The sequence below is a fragment of the Narcine bancroftii genome, chromosome 2 (genome assembly GCF_036971445.1).
Source record: "Narcine bancroftii isolate sNarBan1 chromosome 2, sNarBan1.hap1, whole genome shotgun sequence".
NCBI lineage: Eukaryota > Metazoa > Chordata > Chondrichthyes > Torpediniformes > Narcinidae > Narcine > Narcine bancroftii.
This window is the reverse complement of record NC_091470.1, coordinates 371,636,661-371,659,921: the sequence shown is the minus strand read 5'-3', so window position 1 is coordinate 371,659,921 and position 23,261 is coordinate 371,636,661. Positions and strand designations below refer to the sequence as shown.

At 47.2% G+C, this 23,261-nt stretch overlaps 2 protein-coding genes across 3 annotated transcripts in view; one reads left to right on the top strand and one right to left on the bottom strand.

The window, feature by feature from the left end:
• The window catches only part of ttc19 (tetratricopeptide repeat domain 19), a 31,673-nt gene extending 17,520 nt beyond the window's left edge, over window positions 1-14,153 (top strand). Inside the window, exons 8-10 of the mRNA XM_069922615.1 lie at window positions 8,874-9,028; window positions 12,009-12,171; window positions 13,850-14,153. Coding sequence (XP_069778716.1) covers window positions 8,874-9,028; window positions 12,009-12,171; window positions 13,850-14,004 — 473 coding nt within the window. The 3' untranslated portion in view covers window positions 14,005-14,153. The remainder of the gene's footprint in view (window positions 1-8,873; window positions 9,029-12,008; window positions 12,172-13,849) is intronic.
• A 2,886-nt stretch (window positions 14,154-17,039) lies between these two features.
• Window positions 17,040-18,964, bottom strand: LOC138755873 (leucine-rich repeat-containing protein 15-like). Of its 2 annotated transcripts, none has more exons than XM_069922617.1 (2): window positions 18,778-18,964; window positions 17,040-18,474 (listed from the first exon to the last, which is right to left on the bottom strand). In XM_069922617.1, exon 2 carries the CDS (start codon window positions 18,467-18,469, stop codon window positions 17,237-17,239), a length of 1,233 nt encoding a protein of 410 aa, XP_069778718.1. In that variant the 5' UTR covers window positions 18,470-18,474; window positions 18,778-18,964; the 3' UTR covers window positions 17,040-17,236. The 2 variants fall into 2 exon arrangements, with proteins under 2 accessions (XP_069778718.1, XP_069778719.1); XM_069922618.1 differs by having other exon boundaries at window positions 18,932-18,956.
• Window positions 18,965-23,261: the final 4,297 nt, after the last annotated feature.

Genomic DNA, 23,261 nt, shown 5'->3' with positions numbered 1-23,261 from the left:
GATAAACTACAGTAGTTCCTCTTGGAACACCTGGGAATATATCCTTAAATTTCATAAGTAATGTCTTCATTTCTTCCCTTTCTGATTTAGTCAAATGCATTAACTTGGTGTCTAAGTTTTGCAAAACTATAGAATTTTCCAGCCTGGGGCTTATCACTTTCTGTGCTCCATGACCTTCCATGAAACTTATCTCCTCCTTACTTTCTTCTATAACTAGCACCTTGGTTGGAATTCTAGTCTCCTCCTCAGTCATTTTCTCAAAGTAAGATTTAAGCATGTTCACATGTGTCTCTCTTCAACGATCAGGCGTCTCAATGACATAGGTGACCTGGTTAATTTTTGATTTCACCTTATATGGTCCTGAAAACTGAGCTCTCAAAGGGTTTGACTGCATTGGAAACAAAACCAATATTTTGTTGCCAGCTTTAATGTCCCTAATTTTTTGCTTTTTGATCATTCCGAATTTTCATTTTACCCTGAGCAGTTTTTAAATTTTTCCTTGCCATCTCGCAAGCTTGATGTAATCTGTTTTTAAATTTAAAAACATAATCCAACAGATTTGATTGTATATCATTATGTATCTACTGTTCCTTCAACAATAGTAATGGACCCCTGACTTCATGACCAAACTCCAACTCAAATGGACTAAAGCCAAGAGACTCCTGAGTTGCTTCTCTAAATCCATGCAATAAGCCCTCATCATATTTTTCACAGTTAAATGGAACCTTTCCAAGGCCCCTTGACTTTCAGGACAGAATCTTATCTCTTATCCCAGCAACATCAGGATCATGCTTTTGTCTAGCTATTAATTCTGCTCTTGACAACAGCAAAGCTGGATCCTTAGGTTTGTCCTCAATGCTTCCCTCCTCTACAGGATCATCACATACTTTCTCTACCTCTACCTTTTTTCTAGACGTGGCTCTAGTAATGGCACATGCAGGGTAGATTTCCAAATCCTTTACGGACTCATAAACCAATGGCTTACTTGTGAGTTTCACCGCAGGTATGACTTTACCCTCTGCTAAATCATTCCCTAACAAAAGAGAAACTCCATCCACCGGCAGACTCGATCTTATCCCTATCGTAACCGGGCCATTAACTAAGTGTATTTCATTACTATTCTATGCGAAGGTGTAGACTCTGCTTCACCACCAATGTCTTTAATTAACTTCACATCTCCAGTATCGGTCTCCTCACCAAAATTCAAAACGTTGCTTAATACAAGCGATTGGGCTGCTTTAGTATCCCGCAGGATTTTAACTGGCACTTGATTGGATCCTTCTTTAACCAAAATGAAACCTTCAGTCATGAATGGTTTAAAAATATCCCTAACTTTCTCACTCTGAACACAGGCAGTTGGTACTACCCCTTTCTCTTTCTTCCTTTTCAGTCCAGGACAATTTGCTATTATGTGCCCTGGCTTCTTCCAATAATGGAAAATAACACTCAAACATTTTTCCTTCACCCATTTCTCTTCCTCTCTTCCTTTAACCTCACTTCTAGATTTTCTTTCTACTCTACGTGGATTATCAGCAGTATTCCTTTGAAAGGTTTTCCCTGGTGTCCATTTAGACTTGTGGGTTAAAGCATATTCCTCTGCAAATTTAGCCAATTCTTGCCAAGTTTTTATATTTTTCTCTGCCAAGTACACTTGAATATCATCAGGAACACAATTTTTAATCTCCTCAATCAGAATGATTTCCCTCAATAAATCAAAGTTATTTTCTACTTTCATTGCGACACACCACTGATCAAAACACACAACCTTCCTATAAGCAAAATCCCGGTAATATTGGATTGCTGCTTTTTTTAAACTTCTGAACTTTTGTCTATAATCCTCTAGAACTAGTTCATAAGATCGGAGTATAGCCTGCTTTCCAAATTCATAATCAGCTGCTTGTTGTACCGTGAGACACGAGTACACCTGTTGGGCTTTCCCTTTAAGAACACTTTGTAGCAGGAGTGACCACTGGTTTAAATTTAGAGCTACTTTCTCAAAATGCTGAAAATACTGGTCTATTTCAGCTTCCTCAAATGGAGGAATTAACCTCACTTCTCTACTGACCAGAAACCTCTCCTCCTGACCAGCATGTGTGTTTTGCACTTCTCCCTCTCCTTGCGTTAGGGTCAGCTTTAATTTAGCTAGTTCTAGCTCATGCTTCCATTCTTTCTCTCTCTCATCCATTTCTGCCTGCCTTACTGCTTCCCGTTCGGCTTTCCTTTCTGCCTCTCTTTTTTCCTCTAACTCTAGTTTTCTCAAAGTCAACTTTACTTCCTCTGAAGTTTTCTCCTTTGTAAACTGTTCTAATGCAGCTTCTTCAAATACCCCCTTTCCTACATAGTGCTTAACAATCTTTCGGGAAATTTCCTTTTTTTCATACCAGTTCTTACTGTAAGTTTTAACTTGCCAACTATAACCATCAGTTCTAACTTTTTAGCCATTTTTAAATTAACCACTGAAGGGTTCGCTATGAACTGGTCAATATTCACAGTTGCTGGTTTTCTCCTGGTCATTTATACACTCACCGTTTATTTTTAATTTCAAGCTGGAGGTTGAGTCAAACTCAGACGACTGATAACTAAGCACAAGTCATTCGCCCCTAAAGCTTCCAAATTGGTTTGATCCCAGACGATACCCCCAAATTATGTTACAAGATCAAACCAGCAATCACAAAGAAGTCAGATCACACAGGGGTAAAGATGAACAATTACTTTATTAACAAAAAAATTCACCTTCAAACTTTAATTCAAATTTCTCCCTTTATAACAATGCCCACTGGTTACTATGCAAATTTCTATAACAGTGTCTTCTTCTCTTTGGCTTGGCGGACGAAGATTTATGGAAGGGTAATGTCCACGTCAGCTGCAGGCTCGTTTGTGGCTGACAAGTCCGATGCGGGACAGGCAGACACGGTTGCAGCGGCTGCAGGGGAAAATTGGTTGGTTGAGGTTGGGTGTTGGGTTTTTCCTCCTTTGCCTTTTGTCAGTGAGGTGGGCTCTGCGGTCTTCTTCAAAGGAGGTTGCTGCCCGCCAAACTGTGAGGCGCCAAGATGCACGGTTTGAGGCGATATCAGCCCACTGGTGGTGGTCAGTGTGGCAGGCACCAAGAGATTTCTTTAGGCAGTCCTTGTACCTCTTCTTTGGTGCACCTCTGTCACGGTGGCCAGTGGAGAGCACGCCATATAACACGATCTTGGGAAGGTGATGGTCCTCCATTCTGGAGACGTGACATGCCCAGCGCAGTTGGATCTTCAGCAGCGTGGATTCGATGCTATCGGCCTCTGCCATGTCGAGTACTTCGATGTTAGGGATGAAGTCGCTCCAATGAATGTTGAGGATGGAGTGGAGACAACGCTGGTGGAAGCGTTCTAGGAGCCGTAGGTGATGCCGGTAGAGGACCCATGATTCGGAGCTGAACAGGAGTGTGGGTATGACAACGGCTCTGTATACGCTAATCTTTGTGAGGTTTTTCAGTTGGTTATTTTTCCAGACCAAGCCATGAAAGACCCCAACAATGAAGACGCTGTTTACATCCGGTACCACACGGATGGCAGTCTCTTCAATCTGAGGCGCCTGCAAGCTCACACCAAGACACAAGAGAAACTTGTCCGTGAACTACTCTTTGCAGATGATGCCGCTTTAGTTGCCCATTCAGAGCCAGCTCTTCAGTGCTTGACGTCCTGCTTTGCGGAAACTGCCAAAATGTTTGGCCTGGAAGTCAGCCTGAAGAAAACTGAGGTCCTCCATCAGCCAGCTCCCCACCATGACTACCAGCCCCCCCACATCTCCATCGGGCACACAAAACTCAAAACGGTCAACCAGTTTACCTATCTCGGCTGCACCATTTCATCAGATGCAAGGATCGACAATGAGATAGACAACAGACTCGCCAAGGCAAATAGCGCCTTTGGAAGACTACACAAAAGAGTCTGGAAAAACAACCAACTGAAAAACCTCACAAAGATAAGCGTATACAGAGCCGTTGTCATACCCACACTCCTGTTCGGCTCCGAATCATGGGTCCTCTACCGGCACCACCTACGGCTCCTAGAACGCTTCCACCAGCGTTGTCTCCGCTCCATCCTCAACATCCATTGGAGCGCTCACACCCCTAACGTCGAGGTACTCGAGATGGCTGAGGTCGACAGCATCGAGTCCACGCTGCTGAAGATCCAGCTGCGCTGGATGGGTCACGTCTCCAGAATGGAGGACCATCGCCTTCCCAAGATCGTATTATATGGCGAGCTCTCCACTGGCCACCGTGACAGAGGTGCACCAAAGAAAAGGTACAAGGACTGCCTAAAGAAATCTCTTGGTGCCTGCCACATTGACCACCGCCAGTGGGCTGATAACGCCTCAAACCGTGCATCTTGGCGCCTCACAGTTTGGCGGGCAGCAGCCTCCTTTGAAGAAGACCGCAGAGCCCACCTCACTGACAAAAGGCAAAGGAGGAAAAACCCAACACCCAACCCCAACCAACCAATTTTCCCTTGCAACCGCTGCAATCGTGTCTGCCTGTCCCGCATCGGACTGGTCAGCCACAAACGAGCCTGCAGCTGACGTGGACTTTTTACCCCCTCCATAAATCTTCGTCCGCGAAGCCAAGCCAAAGAAAGAGATTTTTCCAGACTCTTTTGTGTAGTCTTCCAAAGGCGCTATTTGCCTTGGCGAGTCTGTTGTCTATCTCGTTGTCGATCCTTGCATCCGATGAAATGGTGTAGCCGAGATAGGTAAACTGGTTGACCGTTTTGAGTTTTGTGTGCCCGATGGAGATGTTGCCAGCTCTTCAGCGCTTGACGTCCTGTTTTGCGGAAACTGCCAAAATGTTTGGCCTGGAAGTCAACCTGAAGAAAACTGAGGTCCTCCATCAGCCAGCTCCCCACCATGACTACCAGCCCCCCCACATCTCCTATAACAGTGTAAAACTAATAAATTCCCCAGCCTAAATATAACATACGTAATTAAATTATATTTCCAACCAGCCCACAGAAAATCTTTGACACAAAACAAACACAAAAGACACAAGACTCACTAAACTTCGATCTCAACTGAAGCAAAGATCATAAACAAAATTCATTTTGTTTGGTAAATTGAAGCCAAAAGATCTTTGAGAGGGAGAGCACAAAATTGAAAGTTGTGTTGCTTGCAGAGAGAGGAACAAGAAGGTCGGATCCTTCTAGCGGCCTTCGGAATGTTCATCCCTTTATGAAATGCCCAACATTCTAAACTGTCCTCTAGACCATGACTCATGCTCTGGGCCTTCTTCCACTCCAGTGGTGGTTTATCGTCCAAGTCCAGAAATTTTTAGATCATTTTCTGCACATGCTCAGTCTTTCTCCCACTCTCTCAGCAGTCCACCTTCACCTTGGCTCTCTAAGGCAAACTGTCACTTTATTTAACATAAAACCACACAACACATAGGCCAATACACAACACAGAACTCTGTAACAGCAATTCCTTTGGTTGTTCAGCATTCTCACACTGTCTGTGAGAAGAAGCTGCTCCTCAGCTTGCTGGTGCTGGCTCTGATCCTCCTGTATCTCTTCCCCATCAGAAGCAGCTGAAAGATGCTGTGGGCAGGGTGGAAGGGGTCCTCAGTGATTTTGCGTGCCCTCTTCAGACAACGATCCCGGTAGATCACCTCGATTGGGGGGTGGGGAAGGGAGACTCCAGTGCGCACCATGTACAGAATGCCCTGCCGTTACTTGGATACCATGCACCATCTCTATGCTTGTTTCATGAGGAATGGCAAGGGAAGCAGGAGCAGGGGGGCACCACCACCTGCAGGTTCCTCTCTATCACCCACCATCTTCAACTTGGCAGTAAAATCCTCACTGCTCCTTCATCACCAGGTTGGAATCCTGGACCGCTCTTCCCCACCAGCACCAGGATGGCAACAGTTCAAGTTAACAGTCACATATACCAAAGTACAGTGATATAGTTTGTTTTGAGAGGAGACCAGTTAGACATCTCATACATAGTACAAGTAAGAACCAGAACTAAGGTAGTAAAACATGGAAGTCTGCAGACACTGTGATTGAAGAAAAGCACAGCGCTGGAGAAACTCAGTGTAGAATGCTAGAACCATTGAACATTACAGTACACAAACAGGCCCTTTTGGCCCTTCTAATCTGTGCCCAACCATTCTTTTGCCTAGTCCCACTGACCTCTACCCAGTCCATAGCCCCCCACACCCCTCCCATCCATGTACCTGTCCAAATTCCTCTTAAATGTTAAAATTGATCCCACATTCACCACTTCATCTGGCAGCTCGTTCCACACCCCCACCACTCTCTGTGTGAAGAAGTTCCCCCTCATGTTCCCCTTAAATTTTTCCCCTTTCACCCTTAACCCATGTCCTCTCGTTTGTATCTCACCTCAATGGAAAAAGCCGACCTACATTTATTCTGTCTGTCCCCTTCATCTCCCCTCATTTTGTGTAGCAAAGATAAAAATACATAATTCAGGTGCCAGGCTGCATTTGCTCCTATCTTGATGAAGGGCTCAAGCCTGAAACATTGGTTCTGTATCTTTACCTTTGTGCGATAAAATACATTGTTTGCGCTGCTGAGTTTCTCCAGCTTTGTGCTTTTACCAGAACTAATGTACAAGATTAATGAGAGAGATCAGTTTGGATGGAGCAAAGGCTGCACAATTTTACACATGCGTAGTTCATCCAGGAGTCTGATAGCAGACTCTCCTTCATTCTGGTGATACGTGATCTCACGCTCAAGTGGGGTGGGGGGGGTAGAAGAGAGTGGCTCCTTTAACACGTTAGCTGCTTTCCCAAGGAGGCGGTGGGTGGAGTTAGACGATGGAGGGGGAGAACCAGGGAGGACCAGGTGGGGAAGGGGCAAAACCAGGTAGGGGAGGGGAACCAGGTGGGGGGGAGTGGGGAAGGGGAACCAGTTGGGGGTGGGAGGGGGAACCAGTTGAGGGGAGGAGGGGGATCCAGTTGGGGGGGGAGGAGGGGGATCCAGTTGGGGGAAGGAGGGGGATCCAGTTGGGGGGAGGAGGGGGATCCATTTGGGGGGAGGAGGGGGAACCAGGTGGTAGGGGAGGGGGAACCAGGTGGTAGGAGAGGGGGAACCAGGTGGGGGAGGGACTGGAACCAGTTGGGGGAGGGTGATGGTCAGGTGGGGTGGGTAGTGGATGAGTGGGGAGGGGGTAACAGTGATGGATGGATGGGGGAGAGTTTTGGAGGGTGGTGGACAGATGGGAAGGGGGAATGCAGTGGACAGGTGGGAAGGAGGAGTGTGGTGGACAGGTGGGAGATGGGGTGGTTGGTGGACAGATTGGGGGGAGGGGGAGGGGAGAGGGTGGTGGGGAGGGAGAGGGTGGTAGACAGGTGGGGAGTGGATGGATGGGATGAAGGAAGAGAATCCTCAGTGAGTGTGTGAGGGGAGCACCAGTGGGTGCACGTTATCTGACATGTGAATTTAATGGTTATCTCATTGGGCTGTGATCTCCCCAAGCAGATTTGAACTTAGGTTGGGCTTCTCTGTAGCAGTGAGCATGGTCAAGGACAGGGCAGTAAGAGAGTGAGAATAATGATGAGAAGCCAGAAGATCAGGTTGGCTGCTGTGGACAGAACACAGGGGCAATGGGGGACATTTGCCTGGTCCCACTGCGAGGGAGTGAGCATTAGTGAGGCTGTTTCCCAGAGTACCTGCACTCTGACCCCACTGGCCATCTGGAGCTCATCATCCCCCCCCACCCCCCAGCTCATTCCACCACCTAATGGCTGTTATACTCCTCTGTCTGCGTCCTGATGGGAGCTTTTGACCCTAAACATCAACTGGCATCTTGGGATGGAGTTCGGCCCACTGAGTTCTTCAGGCATTCTGTCCTCTGAGTGAAGGTCTGCAGAACTCTTTTCTTTGTGCCCCTCCTCTGAGGCAGGTTCTGCTGACTTTTGCTGGCCCCCCCTGTGGAGAAGGAGTGCGGCAAAGTGGCTGGCGCTGCGCCTCGGTGAGATGAGATCCCACAGTCCCAGCTCTCCAGCGGGTGAGACCACCCCCTCGATGCTGCTGTGAAGAGCAGGGTGTGTCGTCTCTGCTCTCCTCTGCAGTATTGCCAGCACTGGCCATCCAGTCAAAGCTAGCTTGTGCTGCATGGATCACGCTCTGCACCCCGTGGGATCACGAAAACACCTGCAGCAGAAGGCCATTCAACCCTTTGAGCCTGCTCCACGATTCAACACCATCAAGACTGATCATGTGATCTGTACCCTATCCCTGCTTTCTCCCTTCAGCCAATTGGGTCACATCTAGCTCCCTTTTGAATAGATCTAATGAAATGGCCTCAACAATTTACTGTGCCAGGGAGCTCCACAAGCACAGAGCTATGGAAGAATTTGTAGAATGCTAGAACCTTTCTACATACAAATGTTGAAACTCCCATGGTGGGGGAGTCCAGAACAAGAGGGCACAACTTCAGGATTGAAGGGTTCCCTTTTAAAACAGAGATGTGGAGGAATTTCTTTAGCCAGATTTATGAACCTCTGGAATTTGCTACCATGGGCTGCTGTGCAGGCCAGGTCATTGGGTGTATTTAAGGCAGAGATCGATAAGTGTCTGAAGAGTCAGGGTATCAAATGTTAGGGAAAAGGCAGGGGAGTTGGGGCTGAGTTGGACAATGCATCTGCTCATGAAGGAATGGTGGGGCAGAACTGATGGATGGAATGGCCTTCTGCTCCTCCATACGATTGCCTTCATAGCTCTGTGAAGAAGTTCTCTTCATCTCTGTCCGAAATGGCTAAGACTAGACCCAGCGTTGGGAACATTTTCACTGCATCTACCCTGTCCAGTGATGTGGTGAAGAGGTGCTGGGCCTTGTGGAGGATCACCACTGTGTTTGCTCTGTGTGTGCAGTGGAGGAGAAGGAGAATACTCGGCTGCTGTTGGGGATGAGCCTGGACTGTTGTGCCCGCTATCTTGTGAGCCGAGCGCAGCTGGAGCTGGCTGGCAGCATGTACCAGAAGGCACTGGCCATCGCCGAGGAGGTGCACGGGGAAACACATCCACAGGTGAGGGGGCTCCCCGCTGCTGCTCCACGGATCCCTCAGTGCTCTCTCCAGCCAGCCCTTGCACTCTCCTCTCACCCCCTCCACCCTCGTCCTGTCCAGACACACAGCATCCCACTCACTTTACACCAATCCCTCCTTTATCTTCAACACCATAGACAGGGTGGCACCAGTGTCATCCTCTGGACTTGCCCTCTCCTTGCAGAGGCCAAACAACAGCTCTTGGACACATCCTCGTTCTTCTCCCCACCAGCAAGCACCAGGCCTCCTGTAGAGGCCCCTGCTCTTTATCAGTGATCTGGAAGAAGTATAGGCAAGTAAGTTTGCATATCACACAAAGGTTGGAAGTGTTGTGGATAGTGTAGAAAGTTGTCACAGGTTACAACAGGGTACAATTGGGAACAGGTGTTCTCGGGGGAAAAGCACAGAAGTAATGTGGAGGATGTTTAGGGACCACTTACATGGGGTTCAGGAAAGGTTTGTCTCACTGAGACAGGGAAAAGAAGGTTGGAAAAGGGAACCGTGGTTGACAAAAGAAGTGAGGCAGCTAATTAAGAGAAAAGGAAGTACGCATTAGATTTAGGAAACAGGAACGGTTCATGAAAATGATACGCTAACCAGGAAGGAACTTAGGTAAGAACGTGGCTTGAAGGGGCCATGTAGGATTCAGGAGAACCCCAAGATGTTCTATGCGTACGTGAAGAGCAGAAGGATGACGAGAGTGAAGGTGGGGGCGCTAAAGGATAAAGGAGGCAACATGTGCCTGGAGGCGGAGAAGGTTGGGAAGGTCCTAAATGAATATTTTGCTTCAGTGTTTACCAGAGAAAAGGACCTTGGTCAAGGTGAGGTCAGGCTAGAACAAGCTTATGTGTTGGACCATGTTGAGGTTAAGAAAGGAAATGCTGGATCTTAAGAACATTTGTTTGATAAGTCCCTCGGACTGGAGGCAATCAACCCCAGGTTCCTGTGGGAAGGGAGGAAAGAGATTTCTGGGGCTTTACCAATGATGTTTGCATCATCCATGGCCACAGGGGAGGTGCTGGAGATTGGAGAATGGCAAATGTGGTTCCCCTTGTTTAACAAAAGGTAATGGGAGGATCCTGGGAGTTAAATTAGTGGTGTGCAGACTATTGGAGAGGATTCCTTCACAGGGTTTACAAGCATTTAGAGAAGCATAGTCTTGGGGATAGTCAGCATGGCTTTGTGAGGGGAAGATCATACTTCAAGAGCCTAATTGAGTCTTTTTTTGAGAAAGTAACAATTGATGAGGTTAAGGCAGTAGATGGAGTCTATATGGATTTTAGTACGCATTCCCCCTTAAGAGATTTGTTCAAAAAGTCATGAAATCCATGGAACCTTGGATTCTGAATTGGCTGACCTGCAGAAAGCAGAGGGTATCAGGAGAAGGTACATAATCTGTCTGGAGGTCAGTGACTAGTGGAGTTCCTCAGGGATCTGTTCTGGGACAAATGACCTGGGGAAAGAAGTGGAGGGATGAGTCAGTAAGTTTTTGAATGACATGAAAGTTCAAGGTGTTGTGGATAGTGTTGAAGGTTGTCGAAGGTTACCACGGGATAAAGACAGGATGCAGAGTTGGGCAGAGAAGTAGCAGATGGAGTTCAATGGAGTGAAGTGATGGATTTTGGAGGGCCAAGCTTGGTTAACAGCAGGATTGTTAACAGTGTGGAAGAACAGAGGGACCTTGGGGTCGAAATCCATGAATCTCTCAAGGTTGCCATGCAAGTTGATAGGCCAGTGAAGAAGGCTTATGGGATGCTGGGCTTCATTAGTCGGGAATTGAGTTCAGGAGTTGTGAGGTGATGTTGGAGCTCTATAAATCTCTGTTAAACCACACTTGGAATTTGTGTTCAATTCTGGTCACCTCATTACAAGAAAGATGTGGAAGCTATGGAGAGGGTGTAGAGGAGATTTACCAGAATGTGGGTTGGACTGGAGATCTTGACTTATGAGTCAAGGTTAACAGAGCTGGGACTTTTCTTTTTGGAGTGAAGGAGGATGAGAGGGGGCTTAATAGAGGTTTACAAGATTATGAGAGGCATAGAGTGGACAGCCAGCACCTGTTTCCCAAGGTGACAATAGCAAATTCTGGGGGTGAGGGGAGGGGAGGGGAGACATCAGGTGTAGGATTTTACTCAGAAGGTTGTGGGTGCCTGGAATGCATTACCAGGAGTTGTGGAATAGGGATATTTAAAAGACTCTTAGACACATAAATGCAAGAAAAATAGTGCTATGGGTGTGAGATAGGAAAGATTTAGACCATTAAATAGGTTATATTTGCAGCACCACATCCTGACGTCGCCTCTAAACTTTCCTCCCCTCATCTTATACAAATATGCTCTGGTATTTGCCATTGTTGCCCTGGAGAAAAGGTGCTGGCCGTCCACCCTTCCTGAAGGTTCAAGGACTTTGGGAAAAAGCAGGGGATGAGATGTCTCAGGGAAGCTCTCGAACTCGGACTAAAACAACTTCAGATCTTGGCAGATTGGGGGCTATTTCACCAAGCCCCTACACTTTCCATCTGCAGGGCCTAGCTGGAATTCCATTCCCCACCATTTCCATGCCCTTGACCTGCCTGTCCTCCATATCTTCATGTGTTCTGCCTGGGCGGCCTAGAACCCAATGGCACGATTGTTGAATTTCCCAATTTCAGCACAAACCGGTTCCTCTCTTTCCATCGCTCCCACCTTCCTATCTCCAGCGTCCTGGTCCTTGGTGGTTCCCCCTCAACATCCTTTTGTGCTTGCTGTATTCCCCCTTCCCGTCCTAGTCTTGAGAACACGGAGGCTGCCTGAATCACCCCGTTCCTCCGGCAGCTCCTGGTCTGGTGCAGGAAGCTGAGGTTGTCAGCTCTGTCGTGAAGGGCAGTTCAGCTGTTCCTGTGCCATGTAAGTATCTGTGTGTACACCACTTGGCCGGTGATCCTTGTCCTGACCCTCTCCCCATGTCTTGCCCCATCTGACAGACCGTGGTGCTGATGAATGACCTAGCCACCGTGCTGGACTTGAAGGGCTGCCATGACCAAGCCTACGAGTACGTGAAGAGGGCGTCCAGCCTAGCACGAGAGACTGGCCATGCTGATGAGTACTTGATCCTCAGTAATCTGGCCGGGATCCTCACCCATAGAGGTAACCTCAGCACCAGGGGTGGGGGTGTGGTGGCTGGCTGAGCCCTGAAGCCACTTGTACTCCTGGGAGCAGGGCCAGGCAGACGGTGGGGGAGGGAGTCAGTTGTTGGATCTTTCCCAGGGGTAAAACCAGTCACACCTCTCCAAGCTGGTCAGATCTTAGACTGTCTGCGTTCACAAGGGGCATGGGATTAAGAATGAGTGGCAGGTGACAGCCATCTCACCCTGTGAGCCTGTTGCACTCTGCATCACGGTCACAGCCGTTCATCGGCATCAGTGCCTCTGTCTCATGCCTAGATGTGGAGGCTTTATGGACCGGGTGCAGGTCAATGGGACTAGGTGGGAAAAGGTGTTCAGCATGGACTAGAAGGGCCAAACTGGCCAGTTTCTGTGCTGTAATTATATATAGATTTCTTGGTACACACCCCTGTTCTGAATGACAGCCACTGGAGTCTTCTCTAACATATTCCCAGCACAAAACTGCACTGTCCGGAGAGAGGCCACAGATATCCAATTAGACTATTTCTTGAAGATACAAGGGATTTCTTTTGTGTCCTGAGGTTACTATTAAGGTAGCAAACCTAGCCAGGTCCACCTCGGGCTCCATAAAACACATCTCTGTGAGTCGCTGCCTCAGGAAGGACCACCAGCCGGGCAGTGGGGCTGAGTGAGAACATGGATCAGCTCATGATTAACTGGCAGGGTGGCATTAATGGGCTGAATGGCCTGTTTGTACTCTTGTGTCTTATGGTCTCTTTAAATTCATTTCATTGATACTATTGCAGACTTTCATTTTAACACGGTTGGGGTAGCAGTTAGTGCATCGCCTTTACGGCGCCAGCGATCAGGACAAGGGTTCGAATCCTGCGCTGTCTGTAAGGAGTTTGTTTGCTCTCCCTGCATCTGCATCGGTTTTCCCCGGGGGCTCCAGTTTCCTCCCACCATTTGAAACGTACCAGGGGTTGTAGGTTAATTGGGTGTAAATTGTGCAGCATGGGCTCATGGGCCGAAGTGGCCTGTTACCTTGCTGTCTGTCTAAATTAAAAAAGTTTTAATTAAATTTAAACTGTTCGGCTGCAGCAAGTAAGAATCTTGGTGCATGCGTACGTTGTACAATGTGTACGACATTATATTCGTTGTCATTTTCAATATTCCCCAACCAACAGGCAGCCTCCACAAAGGAGGAAAGGGCACAGAAGAGATGAGCCAATATGTCGCTGGGACTGCAACACTTGAGGTAGAGCGATAGGCAGGGTCTGTATTCCCTGGAGCGAAGGAGGCTGGGGGTAGGGGGCGTGATCTTGTGGAGGTTTATAAAAGCCCATAGGGCACAGATAGCGTGAATGTCCTCAGTCTGTTTCTGCAGAACAGGATTCTCTAACTAGGGGGTGTGGGTTTAAAGGAGAGAGGAGAGAGATTTCAGGGGGATCTCACTCAGACTGGGGTCTGTATCTCGAACGAGCTGCCAGAGGAAGCTGTAGAAGTGGGTATGATCACAATGTTCAAAAGACATTTGGACAGACATATAGAGAGGAAGGGTTTGGAAGGATATGGACCAAATGCAGGAAAATGGAACTGGCCCAGAATGTCAACTGGGCCAGCATGGATGTCGGGCCGAAGGTCCTGTTCTGTGTTGTGTGACCCTGTTTCTTCACCCATGGCTCCTGTTCTTCCAACAGGGAACTACGCTGAGGCCAGGAAGGTGTACGAGGAGGCCCTGAAGCAGGCACAGGCGAAGGGCGATGACATGCTGATACAACGGATTGGAGAGGGAATGGAGGAGCTGGAGGCCAACTCACGGCGCTCCCGACTTCAAGCAGGAGGCCAGGTCTGAGGAGGTGGATCCATGGGCCCCGCGGTGATTCCTGAGGGTGGTGCCTGAGGAACAGAGACTTCAGTGGATGGTCACTGGGTTGGGCCTTCCAGAGATCTCCCAGGATCCAGTTCCACACTCAACACAGTGTTGAGGGAGCTCAGCGCTGTGGGGGGGGGGGGGGAGTGTTGAGGCATCAGCGCTGAGGGGGGGGAGTGTTGAGGGATCAGTGCTGTGGGGGGGTGTTGAGGGACCAGTGCTCTGGGGGGAGAGTCGAGGGATCTCAGCGCTGTGGGGGAAGTGTTGCTAAGGGGCCTGCACTAAGCTATCGCCTCCATCAGCGCTGGCACCGTTTCCATGGAGAATGGGAGTTTCTGGACGGGTTCTCATTGGTTGGGCGCTATGGGACTCCCTGGGGTTGTGCAATGTGATATTTAAATTGGGATGCACGGGTTCTTTCCATTAAATGATCCACAACAGCTGGGTACCTGAGACTGTTTGTTCAGGAGATGGGCTTAACCATCACACGTGGCGTGGGATCTGCCCTGGAGCTGATGGGAACAGCATTGAGCGTGGACTCTCCACAGTGGAACAACACATCATGTTCCTTCTGTCTGCCTTCAACTTAATGGGACAAACATCACCTCCTTATTTTAGGTTACACCTCCATCTGGTTGGAGGTAAATAAAAAAGTTTACATCTGCTGGGGTCGTGTACAACACACAAATCTGCTGGAGAAACTCAGCAGGTTACGCAGTGTCTGTGGAGAGTAAAAGGGAAACGATGTTTCTGACATAGGGCCCAGGCCCGAAACATTGGTTACCCTTCACTTCCCATGGATGTTGCGTGACCTGCTGAGTTTCTCCAGCATCCCTCTGGTTCTAGTTTCCACTATGTCTTTTATTCTATTCGTTCATAATTCTAGCATTCTCCTCCCTCCAGCGGTCTCTCCCTCTCCACATCTCCACCTCTCCCACCTTTCATTCAATACCTGATCACCTCGTAGCTCCTCAGCTTCTTCCAGATCATTTTTCATTCCCTACCACTCCCCACCCACCCACCTTGTACACTTGCAGCACGGAGACATAGCGCTGCTCCGAGGGGTTCAACTGCCCAGTCCGAACACTGGCAGCTTCATTCAGGATTTAAACAGCCTGTTAAAGGAGCCTATGGTATTAATAAGTAAAATCCTGCAACCGCGGTGGCCATGTGGGGTTGCAGACTCCGGGCAAGCAGCAGACAGTTGCAGGTCACCTGTATTACAGAGAGCACCCCTCCTGGTAGGAAAGGAGAAGCAAAGCAGATGATGCCACAGGAAAGTGACCACAGCAGCAGACCAGCAAGGGTCACAGTGACTGAGGGGCCCATGCCGGCTGAGGGCGATTTGCAGTTGGGTGACCCGCACGGGCTGCTGGAGACTGGCTCGTGGGAACCAGGTATCGGAGCCGGATTTGAGAGGTTGCAGAGGGCAAGAAGGGCTCCCGAAGGGCCTTGGGCACTGATCATGTTGGAGGTGTGGATCTGGATTTCGGGGTGGCCAATGGATGGATCAGGAGTCTGCGCGGCTGCGCTGAGGCGAATCCACGGACACTCAGTGTCTCTGATGGGACTCCCTTTTGGCTCTCTTTCTGTTGGGGCACTGAGCGACACTCGTGGTGACTCTTTACAACAGGCAGAAGGCAATTTGATGTAATATTACATGTTCTGTACTGTTACATGACAATAAAGGAATTTTGAATCTCATCCTTTCCTACTTTAGTCTCAATAAAATGTTTTAACTGAAACGTGGACTGACCATTTCCCTCCATGGACGCTAGGTTCCTCCACTGTTTTGTCACCAGCTCTGCCCACTGGACACACAAATGCAGAGCCTGGGATTGGGCCCACGTGCTGAGGTGGCTGGCCCCTGAAGCTCTCCTACTCACCAATTTTTCTGCTTGAGGGGGGGGGGGGGGGGGATGCCCCAGAATCATAAACATGGCAGAGTGAGAGGGAACAATGCAGCACTGGGAGTTTAATTCATTCTATAAAGTTCCAGGACACAGTCACAAGGTAGATGCAGCGGAGTCTCGTCCCAAGGCATACAGCCCTTTATCCCACCACCTGAGCTGTTTGCAGCCCCCGCTGATCCTCTGGCACCCTTCCAACCAATCTGCTGACTCCCCAATTGCCTATGTCACCTTCCACCCCTCCTGTACGTGACCCTAGACACACATATTAGACTCTTTCACGTTGTTCAGTATTTGTCCAGTGTTGAAAGAAAAGGCTTCGGGAATGTGAGGTTTGCAGGGCACATTGGACCTTGTGAGCTCCAGGCACCCACGACCCTTCGAGATTTCGCTCCTCCAACTCTGACCTTTCTATCATCTTCGCTCTGCCTCCTGAAATGTGGTCCTTAAACCTGCTCCTGTAAAGGACCACTGGGCAAGGGTTTGCTGTGTTGCCCAACTGCTCCACTTCAAGGAACAGGCAAATTAACATGGCCAGCTTTATCCCCAACACCATCACGGACTGGATCATCTGGTTGATAAAACATTACCGTTTGTGGGGATTCTTTACCATGTGTGTTGTTCTACAGGAATTGGGGTCTTGCTGACTTTGGATGGTCTCTTGCAATGCAGACTGACCTATTACCTGTTTAATTCTAACACAACGACGGGGATAGATACATGGGGAACAAACAGAACTTCGACACGGAATGTAATGGCTGCTCTTTAATCTGACCCATTTAAAAACTCGTCCAGAAGGTGAAAAGCAAAACTGTGCAGAAGCTGTGATTGTAGTGAACACATTAAAATGCTGGAGGAACTCAAGGATTCGTGAGGGTGCTGAGGGCAAGAAAGTCTTCCAAAAGGCCTTGGGTGATGGTAATCTCGGAGGTTTGGATCTGAAGCTCAGGTGGCCAATGGATCGAACGGGGGTCTGTGGCTTCAGAGGCTGAAGGGGCCCTGGAGGTGAATCCACGGAAATTCTGGCTCTGAACGGACTCCCTTCTATTTTTAGGGATGCTGGGCAATGCTCATGTGATGTTATGATATACTTATGGCAGGCAGAAGTTGTCATGTAAATGACCTTTTTAATGTATCACCACGTGGCAATAAAAGGAGGGAAAAGAAGGGCTCAGACCCGAAACATTGGTTACATTTCTTTACCTCCTATGGATGCTGAAATCTTCCAGCATTAAAAACCCACCCAGTTAGTTCCAGTTGTTTGTACCTTCCCATCACCTTCTCTAAACGAAAGGAAAATTCTTTCAGGAACACCGCTGCTTTGTGCAGTCAATGTGTGTTGATCGCACCGGTGCCCCCTTCACCACAGTTGAACATATTGGATTGTGGCTCAGGAGGACCGATGTGATGTTTTGGAACACCACCTCCGGGTCCCACCGTCTAATGATGTTATTAGTGATCTGCAGGCATTTCAGCATGAGGAGATTGCCAGCAAATCCTCGAGGCAAACCTTCGAGTCTGTTGAAGGAACACGTCAGTTCTTCCAGCTGTGAAAGTCCCTCAAACACAGGAAGAATGCTGAGCTGGTTGTTGTCCAGGTGCAAGAACATCATGTTCGGATTATGTCGAAATGTTTCACTCGCCAAATCGTGGATGAAGTTGTCAGACAGTTTCACAGTTTGCAGTTCCTTGAGAGTGGAGAAGAGATTATTGGGCAGACACTTCAGAGAATTGTTAGATATGTCGAGCATTGAGAGTTTAGTCAAGTTTACAAAAATGTTAGGATGGAAATCAGTGATGAGGTTTCCAGAGAGTGTCAGGTACCGTAAGTTACTCTGATGGTCAAACAAAGAAGCTGTGAGGTTCCTTAGTCTGTTGTGGTCCAGCCGCAAGTCAGTCAGCTTACGATGGTTCTTGAAGAGTTGGAGAGGCAGGGAACTCAGCTGGTTGTGAGACAAGTCTAGAACATCGAGGAGAAGTAACCGGTCAACCAGTGTTGCTGGGAACGTTTCCAGACAGTTGTTGCTGAGGAGGAGTGTGTCCAGCCGAGGCAGTTGGTTGAATGTTCCCTGGAGCTCCATGAGCTTGTTGTTGGACAAATCTAAATAGCTCAGGTTCTCGTGAAACCTCATCATGGGTAGAGTTTTAAAGTTGTTGTTTGACAGGACTAACCAGGTGAGGTTTGGAAGGTTTGCCAACATATCCTTCTGCAGCTCTGACAAGTGGTTGGAAGACAGGTCCAGAGCTTGGAGGGAGACCAGCAGATCAAATGTGTAGTTGTGCAGGTCAAGGCGATTTTGCGATAAACCAAGATAGCTCAGGTTTTTTAAATTTTCAAAGGCACTTGGAGGGATTCTGACCAAAGCATTTCCATCCAGGAATAATGTTTCTGTTCCCTTGTCAATGTCAGTTGGTAGGTTCTGCAGAGAGACGCTGCGACAGTCAACAATTTTCAAGTAACAGGAACATTTCTGGGGACAAGCGATCAGCAGCCCTGCATCCAGGAGAAGGAACAAGAGCTGTATAAGTTTGCCCATGGTACCTGCACACCAGAGAAAAAGCCTCATTACGCACTGCTTCCAAACACTGGTTTCTGGTGAAGGGATTGCAGGCAAGTTACCTCAACCCTTCGAACACAGAGCAAGCACATTACTGCAACCTCACTGGAACCCATGGAATTGTATCGCATGGAAACAGGCCACTCAGCCTGATCCATCCCTGCTGACCAACTGTATTAATTCCCACTGCCCGACACTTGGCCCATCATCCTTTAAACTTTGCTGACTCATAGGCTGGTCTGGACACTTCTGTCAGGGACCCACCTCCCCTCACCTTCAGTACTTACCACCCTCCGGGTGAAGGAGTTCGGCTCCAACTCTCTTTGCCTTCACTTAGAATCTCTGTGCTCTAGTTTTATCTCTCCCTGATAGGCAGACGTGTCCCACAATCTACCCTCTCTAGATCCCTCTTCTGTCACGTCCCCTCTTTCCCTCTCTCACCAGTGCTGGGGTTCTTGCTGCAAAATAAGGCTCAAAGTGCATTATTTCCTCATGAGGCGATTACCGCAATCAGTTGTTGACGGAATTTGTTTGCTGATTGTGTATCAGATTCTCGAATAATCAGTAATGTTATGAACCAAAGACACTGTTTTACTCTTGTACATTATTGTTATTTTCTCACAGTGATGTTGAAGTAAGATGGTGCACGAGTGTCTAACTGTGGTGATGCCACAAAACACCAAATTTCATGACCAATTCTCATTCTGAGAGCAAACACACATTTCCAGTTATCCCTGCTAAAATGGGCGGTAATAATTGGGTTCTGGCCTCTGTTTCCTGCAGTCACTTTCATTGGGTTTCAATTGAATTGTTTATCGCCACGTACTGGGATGCAGAGAAAATCTTTATTTTCCCTGCCCGCCAGGCAAATCAACTTAAGTACAGCAGGTCGCACAATAATTAAACAATTCTTCTTTTCTTCTTTGGCTTGGCTTCGCGGACGAAGATTTATGGAGGGGGTAAAAGTCCACGTCAGCTGCAGGCTCGTTTGTGGCTGACAAGTCCGATGCGGGACAGGCAGACACGGTTGCAGCGGCTGCAGGGGAAAATTGGTTGGTTGAGGTTGGGTGTTGGGTTTTTCCTCCTTTGCCTTTTGTCAGTGAGGTGGGCTCTGCGGTCTTCTTCAAAGGAGGTTGCTGCCCGCCAAACTGTGAGGCGCCAAGATGCACGGTTTGAGGCGATATCAGCCCACTGGCGGTAGTCAATGTGGCAGGCACCAAGAGATTTCTTTAGGCAGTCCTTGTACCTTTTCTTTGGTGCACCTCTGTCACGGTGGCCAGTGGAGAGCTCGCCATATAACACGATCTTGGGAAGGCGATGGTCCTCCATTCTGGAGACGTGACGGAATTAAACAATTATTGTGGAGGTAAAAACACAAAATGCTGGAGAAACTCAGCAGGTCAAACAGTGCCTGTCATGTAGCAAAGATAAAGATATTGAACCCACGTTTTGGGCTTGAGCCCTTCATCAAGGTATGAGAGAAAACCAACAGGCATCTGAACAATAGAGGGGGGTGGGGGTGGTAAAGGCAGGAGATGATAGATGGAGAAGGGAGGGAGGGAACAGCAGCAATGAGGGGGAGGAGGGATGATGGCTGGGTGGGTAAGGGGGAAGGGAGAGGAGAACTGGAAAGGGGGAAGGGTAAGAGAAGGTGAGCAGGTTTAGCAGAAAGCAGAGAAGTCGATGTTAATGCCATCTGGCTGGAGGGGGCCCAGACAGAAAATCAGGTGTTGTTCCTCCAATCTGCGGGTGGTCAGGGAGGGACTGTACACAGGCCATGGACAGACATGTGAGCGCGGGACTGTGACCCAGAATTGAAATGGTTGGCTATGGGAGATCAGGGTGGGGTGAGGTGTTAAAGTAAGTCAAAGAGTTCAGGCTAGTGTTACAGAGACAAAGTGCAGTATATTAAATTTTAAATGTAGACATACAGGACGGTAAGAGGCCCTTCTGGCCCACAAGTTTGTTACCCTCCCCCCCACAAAAATACACCAATTAACTTAATAACCCCATACATTTTGAGGGTACAAGCCACAGCGATCTGGCATGGAGTCTGGTGCTGTGGCTAAGAAGGGATGGGAGGACAGATGAGAGATTCTGTGGAGGAGGTTCTATGTTGCCTCCCTGGTGCCAGGGTCCGTGATATCTCAGATTGAGTTCACAGCATTCTTAGGTGGGAGGGTGATCAGCCAGATGTAGTGGTCCATGTAAGGACCCATGACATGGGTAGGAAGGGTGAGGAGGTCCTGCAAGGAGAGTTCAGGGAGTTTGGTGCTAGGTTGAAGAGGAAATCCAGTGTTGTGATCTCAGGATTTCTTCCCATGCCATGTGCTGGAGAGATTAGAAATAGGAGGATGATGTAGCTTAACATGTGGCTGGAGATATGGTGCAGGAAGGAGGGGTTCAGGTTTCTGGATCACTGGGGTCTATTACAGGGAAGGTTAGATCTGTACTGACAGGACAGATTGTATTTGAACTGGAAGAGGGTTAATATCCTTGCAGGTAGATTTGTTGGTCTGGTCCTGATGGGTTGCAGAGGAGGGGAACCAGAGTGTTTGAGGGGTTAATGAGAAGGAGGAGGGTAAAGGTCATGTGAGGACTGCATGTAGTGTTAGGTCTGCTTTGTTCATGAATGAGTGAGACAAACACCAGACTGAGTCGAAATCAGGGTTCTTTGTTCTTTATTACCGGATTGTAACACTTGCAACTAACAATGTTAGTCGGAGAATGCATTCTGCCGTTATCAGCAAAATGGTGATTTTTTATACCCTTGGATACGTGCTTAGAACATCATCATATCATTACTTGTCCAATGACTAAAACTGTTGCTATCCTTTCCCTGCTAGCTTCCTGCCTCTCAATCCATCAATGTCTCTCTTATCTTGTAAGTACAAGGATGCATTCACATCTTGTTACAGCCCTGCACAGGGTAACTCCTTACACATTCCCATCTCATGATGTTTTACCTTACAGTAGAGACAGAAATCAAAGGGTTGTATGTGATAGAAATTTTCTCAGGTATATTTATTTTAATGCAAAGAGTATTGTCAGAAAAGATTATGACTTAGGGCGTGAATTGGCGAATGGGATTATGACACTATTGTTATTGGTGAGACTTGGTTGCAGGGTCAGATTGGCAGCTCAATGTTCTGGGGTTGCACTGTTTCAGACGTGATAGTCAGGGAGGGATGAAAAGGAGAGGAGTGGCGTTACTCATCAGGGAAAGAAATTCTTGCTGCCTTACATTGAATAAAGAAAGACAATCCCCAGGCTGGATATGATATTCCCTTGGACCTTGAAGGAGACGAGTGTAGAAATTGCAGGGGCCCTGGCAGATATATTCAAAATGTCCTTAGCCATGGGTGAGGTGCCGGAGGATTGGAGGGTAGCTCATGTTGTCCTGTTGTTTAAAAAAGGCTCCAAAAGTAAACTAGTTAATTATAGGCTGGTGACCCTGAAGACAGTAGTGGGTAAATTATTGGAAGGAGTTCTGAGAAAGATAGGATATATATATATTTGGACAGTCATGGGCTGATTAAGGACAATCAGCATGGCTTTGTGCATGATAGGTCATGTTTAACTAATCTTTTTTTAAAAAAATTATTTATTAATCATAATAAATCATACAATAAAGATACAAACAAGTACATAATATTTTTTACCCCTTACAACCCCCCACCCCCTACCCTAACCCACCCCACCCTCCCAACCCCCCTCTAACTACCCTAAAAAAGAAAGAAGAAGGAGGAAAGAGGAAATCAATTAATATAACTCCCTTCAGTTCTTTGCCATGGTTTGGGGCACCACCAACAACGCATGGGAAGAAAATTAATGATTCAACCACATATATTCCAATTTTTTAACAAAACAAGATTAATTATTACTAAATTATGTTACCTTTTCCAATGGAATACAAGATTTTATTTCCAAATGCCATCTCTGAATACTCAAGTTAGTCTAATTTTTCCAAGTAATTGACAAATATTTTCTAGCCACAACTCGAGCCAATCGCAAAAAAGCAATTTGAAATTTATTCAATTTCAACTCCAAGCTCAATTTCTTAATATAACCCAATAAAAATACCAAAGGGTTAAGTGAAATTTTAAATTTAAAAATAGCTTCCAAAAGTTTCTTAATTCTATTCCAAAAAGGCCTCACTGTCTCACATGACCCAGTAGAATATAAGGAAGAACCAATTTCCTTACAACATCTAAAACATAAATCAAAAGAAATAAACTTATATTTCCTCAATTTCTCTGGAGTTAAGTATAACTGATGAAGAAAATGATCATGAACCAATTTTACATTTACAATTTTAGTCACACAATCCTCACATAAAGTCATCCAATCATCTTGAGAAATAGATACAGACAAATCTTTTTCCCATTTGAATCTAGATTTATAAATATCCGGCTTGAGAATTTTATTCTGTAATAAAGCATACATCTCAGATATAAATCCCTTCTTACCACCATCAGTAAGTAGACTTTCAAATTTAGACTGCCTGGGTAGCCGTAACGTACGCCCAAAATTATCCAACAATAAGGCTTTAATTTGATAATAAGAAAGAAAGAGTTTTTGGAGATGTTTCATATTTCTCTTTCATTCTTTGAAACAAAATAAAATATCCTGCTTTATAATAATCTTCTACCAATTTAATACCTTTCTGATCCCACAACTTCAAAAGTTGATTAGTAAGTGTAATAGGAGAAAGCTTATTTTGAAACAGAGTTTTAGCCAAAATTTTACCTTGAGTACCAATAATTTCATT